General features: G+C 38.8%; 1 protein-coding gene across 1 annotated transcript in view; it reads left to right on the top strand.

The window, feature by feature from the left end:
* The window catches only part of LOC138319847 (ATP-dependent RNA helicase TDRD9-like), a 37,143-nt gene extending 27,843 nt beyond the window's left edge, over positions 1-9,300 (top strand). The window contains exons 3-5 of the mRNA XM_069262977.1: positions 5,494-5,632; positions 7,158-7,273; positions 9,222-9,300. Of these exons, the coding sequence (XP_069119078.1) occupies positions 5,494-5,632; positions 7,158-7,273; positions 9,222-9,300 (334 nt within the window). The remainder of the gene's footprint in view (positions 1-5,493; positions 5,633-7,157; positions 7,274-9,221) is intronic.
* Positions 9,301-13,396: the final 4,096 nt, after the last annotated feature.

Raw genomic sequence — 13,396 nt, 5'->3', positions numbered from 1 at the left:
TTTAGCTTAAACTTGCATGAAATGATTCCAAAATGGTTCCGACCAAGGGTTGTTATTAGCTCACCTGGCCCGAAGGGCCGGTGAGCTTATGTCATGGCGCGGCGTCCGTCGTCCGTCTGTCGTCCGTCTGTCCGTCAACATTTCCTTTAAATCGCTACTAGTCATAGAGTTCTGCATGGATTGTAACCAAATTTGGCCACAAGCATCCTTGGGGGAGGGGGAACAGAACTTGTATAAATTTTGGCTCTGACCCCCCCGGGGGCAGGAGGGGCGGGGCCCAATAGGGGAAATAGAGGTAAATCCTATAAATCGCTACTTGTCCTAGAGTTCTGCATGGATTGTAACCAAATTTGGCCACAAACATCCTTGGGGGAGGGGGAACAGAACTTGTATAAATTTTGGCTCTGACCCCCCGGGGGCAGGAGGGGCGGGCCCCAATAGGGGAAATAGAGGTAAATCCTTTAAAACGCTACTTGTCCTAGAGTTCTGCATGGATTGTAACCAAAGTTAGCTGCAAACATCCTTGGGGGAAGGGGAACAGAACTTGTATAAATTTTGGCTCTGATCCCCCAGGGGCAAGAGGGGCGGGGCCCAATAGGGGAAATAGAGATAAATCCTTTAAATCGCTACTAGTCATAGAGTTCTGAATGGAATGTAACCAAATTTGGCCACAAACATCCTTGGGGGAAGGGGAACAGAAATTGTATAAATTTTGGCTCTGGTCCCCCGGGGGCAGGAGGGGCGGGCCCAATAGGGGAAATAGAGGTAAATCCTTTAAATCGCTACTAGTCATAGAGTTCTTAATGCAATGTAACCAAATTTGGCCACAAACATCCTTGGGGGAAGGGGAACAGAACTTGTATGAATTTTGGCTCTGACCCCCCGGGGGCAGGAGGGGCGGGGCCCAATAGGGGAAATAGAGGTAAATCCTTTAAAACACTACTTGTCCTAGAGTTCTGCATGGATTGTAACCAAAATTAGCCACAAACATCCTTGGGGGAATGGGAACAGAACTTGTATAAATTTTGGCTCTAATCCCCCAGGGGCAAGAGGGGCGGGGCCCAATAGGGGAAATAGAGATAAATCCTTTAAATCGCTACTAGTCATAGAGTTCTGAATGGAATGTAACCAAATTTGGCCACAAACATCCTTTGGGGAAGGGGAACAGAAATTGTATAAATTTTGGCTCTGGTCCCCCGGGGGCAGGAGGGGCGGGGCCCAATAGGGGAAATAGAGATAAATCCTTTAAATCGCTACTAGTCATAGAGTTCTGAATGGAATGTAACCAAATTTGGCCACAAACATCCTTTGGGGAAGGGGAACAGAAATTGTATAAATTTTGGCTCTGGTCCCCCGGGGGCAGGAGGGGCGGGGCCCAATAGGGGAAATAGAGGTAAATCCTTTAAATCGCTACTAGTCATAGAGTTCTGAATGGAATGTAACCAAATTTGGCCACAAACATCCTTGGGGGAAGGGGAACAGAAATTGTATAAATTTTGGCTCTGGTCCCCCGGGGGCAGGAGGGGCGGGCCCAATAGGGGAAATAGAGGTAAATCCTTTAAATCGCTACTAGTCATAGAGTTCTGCATGGAATGTAACCAAATTTGGCCACAAACATCCTTTTTGGAAGGGGAACAGAACTTGTATAAATTTTGGCTCTGGCCCCCGGGGGCAGAACAGGTGGGGTCCAATAGGGGAAATAGAGGTAAATCCTATAAATCGCTACTTGTCCTAGAGTTTTGCTTGGTTTGTGACCAAACTTGGCCATAAACATCCTTGGGGGAAGGGGAACAGAACTTGTATAAATTTTGGCTCTGACCCCCTGGGGGCAGGAGGGGTGGGGCCCAATAGGGGATTTAGAGGATAATATTATAATTCCTTCAGAAAAGAAACAATGAACCTGTATTCAGAACATTACTTGGCATTACAAACCAGGTGAGCGATACAGGCCCTCTGGGCCTCTTGTTTTTTAGGGTAATCCGAAATCCCAAGATGGGCGCCACAGCCGTCATCTTGAAAAAACATTTCGAACTTCTTCTCAAATTCTACCAGTGCGATTCTGCTTAAACTTGCATGAAATGATCCTGACTCCAAGAGTTGTTATTTTTAGCTCATCTGGCCCGAAGGGCAGTCTTCCGGCCTCCATCGTCCGCCAACTTTTCACAAAAATCCATACTAGTCATAAATGGCTGAATGAATTTTCATCAAATTTGGTCTGAAGCTTCAATGGATGAAGGGGAACCAATCTTGTATAAACGGGGATCTTGATGCCCCACCCACCCAGGGGGCTGAGGGGCTGGGCCCAATAGGGGAAATATAGCAAATTCTTTAAAATCCTTCTTCTTCTGTCGGAATGAAGGGATTTAGTTCTAATTTGGTCTGAAGCTTCCTTTTGTGAAGGGAAACTAATCTTGTATAAACAGTGACCCTGGACCCCCAGGGGCCTGAGGGGCAGGGCCCAATAGGAGAAATATAGCAAATTTTTAGCTCACCTGGTGAGTTTATGTCATGGCGCGGCGTCCGTCGTCCGTCCGTCAACATTTCCTTTAAATCGCTACTAGTCATAGGGTTCTGCATGGATTGTAACCCAATTTGGCCACAAACATTCTTGGGTGAAGGGGAACAGAACTTGTAAAAGTTTTGGCTCTGACCCCGGCGACAGGAGGGGCCGGGCCCAATAGGGGAAATAGAGGTAAATCCTATAAATCGCTACTTGTCTTAGAGTTCTGCATGAATTGTAACCAAATTTGGCAACAAACATCCTTGGGTGAAGGGGAACAGAACTTGTATAAATTTTGGCTCTGACCCCGGGGACAGGAGGGGCCGTTCCCAATAGGGGAATTAGAGGTAAATCCTATAAATCGCTACTTGTCCTAGAGTTCTGCATGGATTGTGACCAAATTTGGCCACAAACATCCTTGGGGGAAGGGGAACAGAACTTGTATAGATTTTGGGGGTAGGAGGGGTGGGGCCCAATAGGGGAATTAGAGGTAAATATTCAAATTCCTTCAGAAATGAAACAATGAACCTGTATTCAGAACATTACTTGGCATTACTAACCAGGTGAGCGATACAGGCCCTCTGGGCCTCTTGTTCAAAATTATTCTTCTGTGGGAATGAAGGGATTTAGTTCTAATTTGGTCGGAAGCTTCCTTGAGTGAAGAGTACCAATTTTGTATAAACGGTTGATCTGGTCCCCCCAGGGTCCTGGAGGGCAGGGCCCAATAGGGGAAATATAGCAAATTTTTAGCTCACCTGGCCCGAAGGGCCGGTGAGCTTATGTCATGGCGCGCATCCGTCGTCCGTCATCCGTCGTCCGTCTGTCCGTCAACATTTCTTTTAAATCGCTACTAGTCATAGAGTTCTGCATGGATTTTAACCAAATTTGGCCAGAAACATCCTTGGGGGAGGGGAACAGAACTTGTATAAATTTTGGCTCTGACCCCCCGGGGACAAGAGGGGCGGGGCCCAATAGGGGAAATTGAGGTAAATCCTATAAATCGCTACTTGTCCTAGAGTTCTGCATGGATTGAAACCAAATTTGGCCAGAAACATCCTTGGGGGAAGGGGAATAGAACTTGTATAAATTTTGGCTCTGACCCCCCAGGGACAGGAGGGGCGGGGCCCAATAGGGGAAATTGAGGTAAATCCTATAAATCTCTACTTGTCCTAGTGTTCTGCATGGATTGTAACCAAATTTGGCCAGAAACATCCTTGGGGGAAGGGGAACAGAACTTGTATAAATTTTGGCTCTGACCCCCCGGGGACAGGAGGGGCGGGGCCCAATAAGGGAAATTGAGGTAAATCCTATAAATCGCTACTTGTCCTAGAGTTCTGCATGGATTGTAACCAAATTTGGCCAGAAACATCCTTGGGGGAAGGGGAACAGAACTTGTATAAATTTTGGCTCTGACCCCCCGGGGACAGGAGACTTGTTCTAGAGTTCTGCATGGATTGTAACCAAATTTGGCCAGGAACATCCTAGGGGGAAGGGGAACAGAACTTGTATAAATTTTTGCTCTGACCCCCTGGGGACAGGAGGGGTGGGGCCCAATAGGGGAAATAGAGGTAAATCCTATAAATCGCTACCTGTCCTAGAATTCTGCATGGATTGTAACCAAATTTAGCCAGAAACATTCTTAGGGGAATAGGAACAGAACTTATATAAATTTTGGCTCTGACCCCCCGGGGGGAGGAGGGGCGGGCCCAATAGGGGAAATAGAGGTAAATCCTATAAATCGCTACTTGTCCTAGAGTTCTGCATGGATTGACACCAAATTTGGCCAGAAACATCCTTGGGGGAAGGGGAATAGAACTTGTATAAATTTTGGATCTGACCCCCTGTGGGCAGGAGGGGCGGGGCCCAATAGGGAAATTTAGGTAAATCCTATAAATCGCTACTAGTCTTAGAGTTCTGCTTGGATTTTAACCAAATTTGGCCCAGAAACATCCTTGGGGTTAACAGAATTCCTATAATTTTTGGCTTTCACCCCCTTGAGCAGAAAGAGTGGGGCCCAATAGGGGAATTAGAGGTAAATATTCAAATTCCTTCAGAAAAGAAACAATGAACCTTACTAGGCATTACAAACCAGGTGAGCGATACAGGCCCTCTGGGCCTCTTGTTTAAAATCCTTCTTCTGTAGGAATGAAGAGATTTAGCTCTAGTTTTGCCTGAAGCTTCCATGGATAAAGGAGAACCAATTTTATATGAATGATGGATCTGGTCCCTCAGGGGCCGGAAGGGCAGGGCCCAATAGGGAAAATATAGCAAATTCATTAAAATCCTTCTTCTTCTATGGGAATAAAGGGATTTAGTCTGACGCTTCCTTGAGTGAAATGGAACCAATTTTGTATAAACGGTGGGGCTGTTCTCCCAGGACCTAGAGGGACGGGCCCTATAGAGGAAATATAGCAATTACTTTAAAATCCATCTGTAGAAATAAATAGATTAAGTTCAATTCTAAAACCTTCAAGTTGGTAGCTTGTGTTCTCAGCCTGAAACAGGTGGGCGATACAAGCCCAATGGATCTCTTGTTTTACTGGTCAATCATAAATCCAAGATAGCCACCACAGCCGCCATCTTGAAAACACATTTTGAACATCTTCTCAAGTTCTACTGGTACAATTTAGCTGAAACTTGCATAAAATGGTCCTGACCAAGTGTTGTTATTTTTTTACTGGTCAATATGAAATCCAAGATGGCCGCCACAACCGTCATCTTGAAAACACATTTTGACCTTCAAAAGTTATAACGGTGCAATTTACCTGAAACTTGCTTGAAATGATCCTGATATGATCTTGACAAAGTGTTGTTGCATCTCTGGTTAATACCAAATCAAAGATGGCTATGACAATATATCTAATTAATTTCCTATATGTTTGCTAAGGAAGTCAGATGACCGTTAAGCCCCTTGGGCCTCTTGTTCTATGAAGTGATCCTCTACACTCCATACACTCTTAAAACTTAAAAACATTCAATGTTGTCGAAAACAGGACAGATCCAGAACTGAAACGAATGACAGGAGCCATATGCGGACTTGGACCAGCCCAGAATTTGGAATATTCCTGTTTCCCAGACCATGACCTTGAGGTCATTTTTGACACCAAAATAGACATTGAGGACATCTACAAGGTAATTTGTTAGTCCCGTCAGGAAGGATAACCCACATAATGTACACAATTTATAATTGTATAACAGTAAGCTCTTAGAAATTTACAGTTATATATTCATTTTTCATTGTAAAAAATACTTTTGTGGCTGATTTTCCAGTTTATAGTATGTGGTTATGGGAGATAACCCATATAATGACTTACATTAGCTATAGATAGTTATGGTTAGGGGAGGTAACCCATATAATGACTTACATTAGCTATAGATGGTTATGGTTAGGGGAGGTAACCCACATAATGACTTACATTAGCTATAGATAGTTATGGTTAGGGGAGGTAACCCACATAATGACTTACATTAGCTATAGATAGTTATGGTTAGGGAGATAACCCACATAATGACTTACATTAGCTATAGATAGTTATGGTTAGGGGAGATAACCCACATAATGACTTACATTAGCTATAGATAGTTATGGTTAGGGGAGATAACCCACATAATGACTTACATTAGCTATAGATAGTTATGGGTAGGGGAGATAACCCACATAATGACTTACATTAGCTATAGATAGTTATGGATAGGGGAGATAATCCTCAGAATGACTTACATTAGCTATAGATAGTTATGGGTAGGGGAGATAACCCACATAATGACTTACATTAGCTATAGATAGTTATGGTTAGGGGAGATAACCCACATAATGACTTACATTAGCTATAGATAGTTATGGATAGGGGAGATAACCTACATAATGACTTACATTAGCTATAGATAGTTATGGATAAGGGAAATAACCCACATAATGACGTACATTAGCTATAGATAGTTATGGTTAGGGGAGATAACCCACATAATGACTTACATTAGCTATAGATGGTTATGGTTAGGGGAGATAACCCACATAATGACTTACATTAGCTATAGATAGTTATGGTAAGGGGAGGTAACCCACATAATGACTTACATTAGCTATAGATGGGTGTATTGCTTGGGGAGGTAACCCTCAGAATGACTTACATTAGCTATAGATGGGTGTATTGATAGGGGAGATAATCCTCAGAATGACTTACATTAGCTATAGATGGGTGCATTGATAGGGGAGATAATCCTCAGAATGACTTACATTAGCTATAGATGGGTGCATTGATAGGGGAGGTAACCCTCAGAATGACTTACATTAGCTATAGATGGGTGCATTGATAGGGGAGATAATCCTCAGAATGACTTACATTAGCTATAGATGGGTGCATTGATAGGGGAGATAATCCTCAGAATGACTTACATTAGCTATAGATGGGTGTATTGATAGGGGAGGTAACCCTCAGAATGACTTACATTATCTGTAGATGGGTGTATTGATATGGGAGATAACCCTCAAAATGACTTACATTAGCTATAGATGGGTGTATTGATAGGGGAGATAACCCTCAAAATGACTTACATTAGCTGTAGATGGTGAACTTTTGAAGGAGACAACCAATACATTTCCTTACTTTATGTTGGTTTTAGTTTCATTAATACCTGTATAATTTAATAATTACAGATCAATGGTGTACGGATGGCTATTAACATTGCTATTGGTAGTCAGGAAAAAGTCCTGGGCTGGGGTCCTGATGCTGTCTACAAAATACAAGAGTCGGCGCGCACTAAACTGATGGAGTAAGTCAAAGAATCAGTTGGTAACCTTTATAACTAACATTCTCAAGAATTCTGATGATGGTGGGCTATTCAAATCACCTTTCGTCCGTGGTCCGTCGTCCGTCCGTCCGTTAACAATTCTTGTTACCGCTATTTCTCAGAAAGTACCAAAGGGATCTTTCTCAAATTTCATATACAGGTTCCCCTAGGACCCTAATTGTGCATATTGCATTTTGGGTCCGATCGGTGAACAAGATGGCCGACAGACGGCCATCTTGGATTTCGATAGTTAAAGTTTGTTACTGTTATTTCTCAAAAAGTACTGAAGGGATCTTTCTCAAATTTCACATACAGGTTCCCTAGGACCCTAGTTGTGCATATTGTGTTTTGGGACCGATCGGTAAACAAGATGACCGACCGACGGCCATCTTGGATTTTGATAATTAAAGGTTGTTATCGCTATTTCTTAGAAAGTACTGAAGGGATCTTTCTCAAATTCCATGAATAGTTTCCCCCTTGTACCCTAGTAGTGCATAGTACTTTTTAGGACTGATCCATAATGCCTTTCGGGACTGATCGGTAAACAAGATAGCCAACCGGCCGCCATCTTAGATTTCATTGTTGTAGTTTGTTACCACTATTTCTTAGAAAGTATTATAGCGATCTGTCTCAAATTTTATAGTGTGTTTGAAAAAGTTTGAAAAGCAGGGAAAAGATCCCTCTTTCCATTGTCAGACATAGATCATTCTTTGGTGGGCGCCAAGATCCCTCTGGGATCTCTTGTTCTGTAAAATATCACCTTCCGATTTGAAATAATGGTCAAAGTTAAAAAGCACAAATTTTCCCCAAAAAATTGTTAGAAGATTTTCTTCTCAATTTTTAGAAGGCCCAGAGACCTAAAATTAGGTCTGTAGAATGCTGATATAAATGCCTTTTAAGTTTGTTAATATGAATGACCTTGATCTATATTCAAGGTCACACGAACCAAAAAACATGAAATTTTCAAATGACTTCTTGTGAAGTTCTAGAAGGCATAGAGAACGTTTTTGTGTCACCTGCAACGCAAGGGAGACATTAAGGTATCACTATGTCGGTGTGGGCATCCAGGAAATGGTTTCCTTGTGATAACTATAGTATTTATGGTCCGATTTCAACAAAATTTGGTATATTGCTTTACATCAATGTGATCTCGAATGAAATCGATAATGGTCAAAATCCGTCAATATTTGAGTTATAGTTGAGAATATAAGAGTTACGGGACATTAAAATTGTCGAAACTGATAAATTCATGGTTTCTGCCCGATAACTTAAATATTTATTCTTGATTTCAACAAAATTTGGTTGATACTTTTATATCATTGAGTTCTTAGATGGGTTCAATACTGGTCAAAATCCTGCAATATTTGCAACAGTTACGGGACTTTAAAATCCTCAAAACAGATAAATCTATGGTTTCCGCTCGATTCCTTTAGTATTTATTCTCCAATTTAAAACAAATTTAGTATATTGCTTTATATTAATGAGATCTCGGAGTGGTTTGATACTGGTCAAAATCCATTGATATTTGCAAGAGTTAATGGACTTGATAATTTCACATGATTATTAACAAATATTTTCAACTGAGTGGATTACATCCATATTTGGTGTGAAACATCATAGGGGAAGGACAATCATTTTTTATATAAAAGAGTAAGGTCCGATCTCTAGGGGCTTTCTTGCATGTTTTACTGATCAGCTAATTATACACTTTTGTCTATCATGATGTTGGGACAATTCCGACAAAACTCGATTACAGATTTCTTTCTCGATTAATTGGTCAAGACCCCAAACCAACTCGATGAACTTGATTAATCGGAACACCACTAGTACATGTATACGCTAAAACTTGTAGAAGTGGTCAATTGTTTATAAACTAACTACATGTATACAGTTGTTAATTGTGATATAATCTTGTTGGGATGTTTTACAGAGTTTTACAGAAGAGGAGAGAGACAGTTCAGCCAAGGAATGCTGACAGACCATACAGGTGGAACCAGGTGATTGTATAATTATTTTAAAGAAAATGTAATAAAATGTAGTAAAATGAAATATCATTTGGTTCCAGCAAAATTGGACTAAATAGAAAATTGACCTCCCTGTTTAACCCCACATAACTGACAAGGGACTCCATCCTGACCTTAATCATTGGTCATATCATGATGTCCTAACCCCTGGGTATCTGTAAACAAATAATAATGCTTATTGGTCATGGCCACCAGAGGGCCAAAATTGACACTCCTCTTTGTTCTTAGTTGAGAATATTTAGATATGAAATATGAATGTGTTTGTGAAAGCCGTTTTTAAGAATTTCTCAACTAAGTATGTGCTTGGCATTGAGAATTAAAAAGTTCTGTGCAAGCGGAGCCTGATGACGTTATCCTACTTTAAACATAGTTCAGTATATTCCTGATGACGTTATCCTACTTTAAACATAGTTCAGTATATTCCTGATGACGTTATCCTACTTTATACTTAGTTCAGTATATTCCTGATGACTATCCTACTTTATACATAGTTCAGTATATTCCTGATGACTATCCTAGTCTATACTTAGTTCAGTATATTCCTGATGACTATCCTACTTTATACTTAGTTCAGTATATTCCTGATGACTATCCTACTTTATACTTAGTTCAGTATACTCCTGATGACTATCCTACTTTATACGTAGTTCAGTATATTCCTGATGACGATATCCTACTTTATACTTAGTTCAGTATATTCCTGATGACTATCCTACTTTATACTTAGTTCAGTATATTCCTGATGACTATCCTACTTTATACATAGTTCAGTATATTCCTGATGACTATCCTACTTTATACTTAGTTCAGTATATTCCTGATGACTATCCTACTTTATACTTAGTTCAGTATATTCCTGATGACTATCCTACTTTATACTTAGTTCAGTATATTCCTGATGACTATCCTACTTTATACTTAGTTCAGTATATTCCTGATGACTATCCTACTTTATACATAGTTCAGTATATTCCTGATGACTATCCTTCTTTATACTTAGTTCAGTATATTCCTGATGACTATCCTACTTTATACTTAGTTCAGTATATCCTGATGACTATCCTACTCTATACATAGTTCAGTATATCCTGATGACTATCCTACTTTATACTTAGTTCAGTATATTCCTGATGACTATCCTACTTTATACATAGTTCAGTATATTCCTGATGACGTATCCTACTTTATACATAGTTCAGTATATTCCTGATGACGTTATCCTACTTTATACATAGTTCAGTATATTCCTGATGACGTTATCCTACTTTATAGTCAGTATATTCAGATACTATCCTACTGATGTTCAGTATATCCTACTTTTATACATAGTTCAGTATATTCCTGATGACTATCCTACTTTATACATAGTTCAGTATATTCCTGATGACGTTATCCTACTTTATACATAGTTCAGTATATTCCTGATGACGTTATCCTACTTTAAACATAGTTCAGTATATTCCTGATGACTATCCTACTCTATACATAGTTCAGTATATTCCTGATGACTATCCTACTTTATACATAGTTCAGTATATTCCTGATGACTATCCTACTTTATACATAGTTCAGTATATTCCTGATGACTATCCTACTTTATACATAGTTCAGTATATTCCTGATGACTATCCTACTTTATACTTAGTTCAGTATATTCCTGATGACTATCCTACTTTATACATAGTTCAGTATATTCCTGATGACTATCCTACTTTATACATAGTTCAGTATATTCCTGATGACGTTATCCTACTTTATACTTAGTTCAGTATATTCCTGATGACTATCCTACTCTATACATAGTTCAGTATATTCCTGATGACGTTATCCTACTTTATACTTAGTTCAGTATATTCCTGATGACTATCCTACTCTATACATAGTTCAGTATATTCCTGATGACGTTATCCTACTTTATACTTAGTTCAGTATATTCCTGATGACTATCCTACTCTATACATAGTTCAGTATATTCCTGATGACTATCCTACTTTATACTTAGTTCAGTATATTCCTGATGACTATCCTACTTTATACATAGTTCAGTATATTCCTGATGACTATCCTACTCTATACATAGTTCAGTATATTCCTGATGACGTTATCCTACTTTATACTTAGTTCAGTATATTCCTGATGACTATCCTACTCTATACATAGTTCAGTATATTCCTGATGACGTTATCCTACTCTATACATAGTTCAGTATATTCCTGATGACTATCCTACTCTATACTTAGTTCAGTATATTCCTGATGACTATACCTACTCTATACTTAGTTCAGTATATTCCTGATGACTATCCTACTCTATACATAGTTCAGTATATTCCTGATGACTATCCTACTTTATACTTAGTTCAGTATATTCCTGATGACGTTATCCTACTTTATACTTAGTTCAGTATATTCCTGATGACTATCCTACTTTATACATAGTTCAGTATATTCCTGATGACTATCCTACTTTATACATAGTTCAGTATATTCCTGATGACTATCCTACTTTATACATAGTTCAGTATATTCCTGATGACGTTATCCTACTTTATACATAGTTCAGTATATTCCTGATGACTATCCTACTTTATACATAGTTCAGTATATTCCTGATGACTATCCTACTTTATACATAGTTCAGTATATTCCTGATGACTATCCTACTTTATACATAGTTCAGTATATTCCTGATGACTATCCTACTTTATACTTAGTTCAGTATATTCCTGATGACTATCCTACTTTATACTTAGTTCAGTATATTCCTGATGACTATCCTACTTTATACTTAGTTCAGTATATTCCTGATGACTATCCTACTTTATACATAGTTCAGTATATTCCTGATGACTATCCTACTTTATACTTAGTTCAGTATATTCCTGATGACTATCCTACTCTATACATAGTTCAGTATATTCCTGATGACTATCTATCCTACTTTTAAACATAGTTCAGTATATTCCTGATGACTATCCTACTTTATACTTAGTTCAGTATATTCCTGATGACTATCCTACTTTATACATAGTTCAGTATATTCCTGATGACGTTATCCTACTTTATACATAGTTCAGTATATTCCTGATGACTATCCTACTTTATACTTAGTTCAGTATATTCCTGATGACTATCCTACTTTATACATAGTTCAGTATATTCCTGATGACTATCCTACTTTATACTTAGTTCAGTATATTCCTGATGACTATCCTACTCTATACATAGTTCAGTATATTCCTGATGACTATCCTACTTTATACTTAGTTCAGTATATTCCTGATGACTATCCTACTCTATACTTAGTTCAGTATATTCCTGATGACTATCCTACTTTATACTAGTTCAGTATATTCCTGATGACTATCCTACTTTATACATAGTTCAGTATATTCCTGATGACTATCCTACTTTATACTTAGTTCATGTATATTCCTGATGACTATCCTACTTTATACTTAGTTCAGTATATTCCTGATGACTATCCTACTTTATACATAGTTCAGTATATTCCTGATGACTATCCTACTTTATACTTAGTTCAGTATATTCCTGATGACTATCCTACTTTATACTTAGTTCAGTATATTCCTGATGACTATCCTACTTTAAACATAGTTCAGTATATTCCTGATGACTATCCTACTTTATACATAGTTCAGTATATTCCTGATGACTATCCTACTTTATACATAGTTCAGTATATTCCTGATGACTATCCTACTTTATACTTAGTTCAGTATATTCCTGATGACTATCCTACTCTATACTTAGTTCAGTATATTCCTGATGACTATCCTACTTTATACTTAGTTCAGTATATTCCTGATGACTATCCTACTTTATACTTAGTTCAGTATATTCCTGATGACTATCCTACTTTATACTTAGTTCAGTATATTCCTGATGACTATCCTACTTTATACTTAGTTCAGTATATTCCTGATGACTATCCTACTTTATACTTAGTTCAGTATATTCCTGATGACTATCCTACTTTATACTTAGTTCAGTATATTCCTGATGACTATCCTACTTTATACGTAGTTCAGTATATTCCTGATGACTATCCTCGTTTATAC

The sequence above is a fragment of the Argopecten irradians genome, chromosome 3 (genome assembly GCF_041381155.1).
Source record: "Argopecten irradians isolate NY chromosome 3, Ai_NY, whole genome shotgun sequence".
Classification (NCBI taxonomy): Eukaryota; Metazoa; Mollusca; class Bivalvia; order Pectinida; family Pectinidae; genus Argopecten; species Argopecten irradians.
This window is presented reverse-complemented; position numbering and strand designations above follow the sequence as displayed.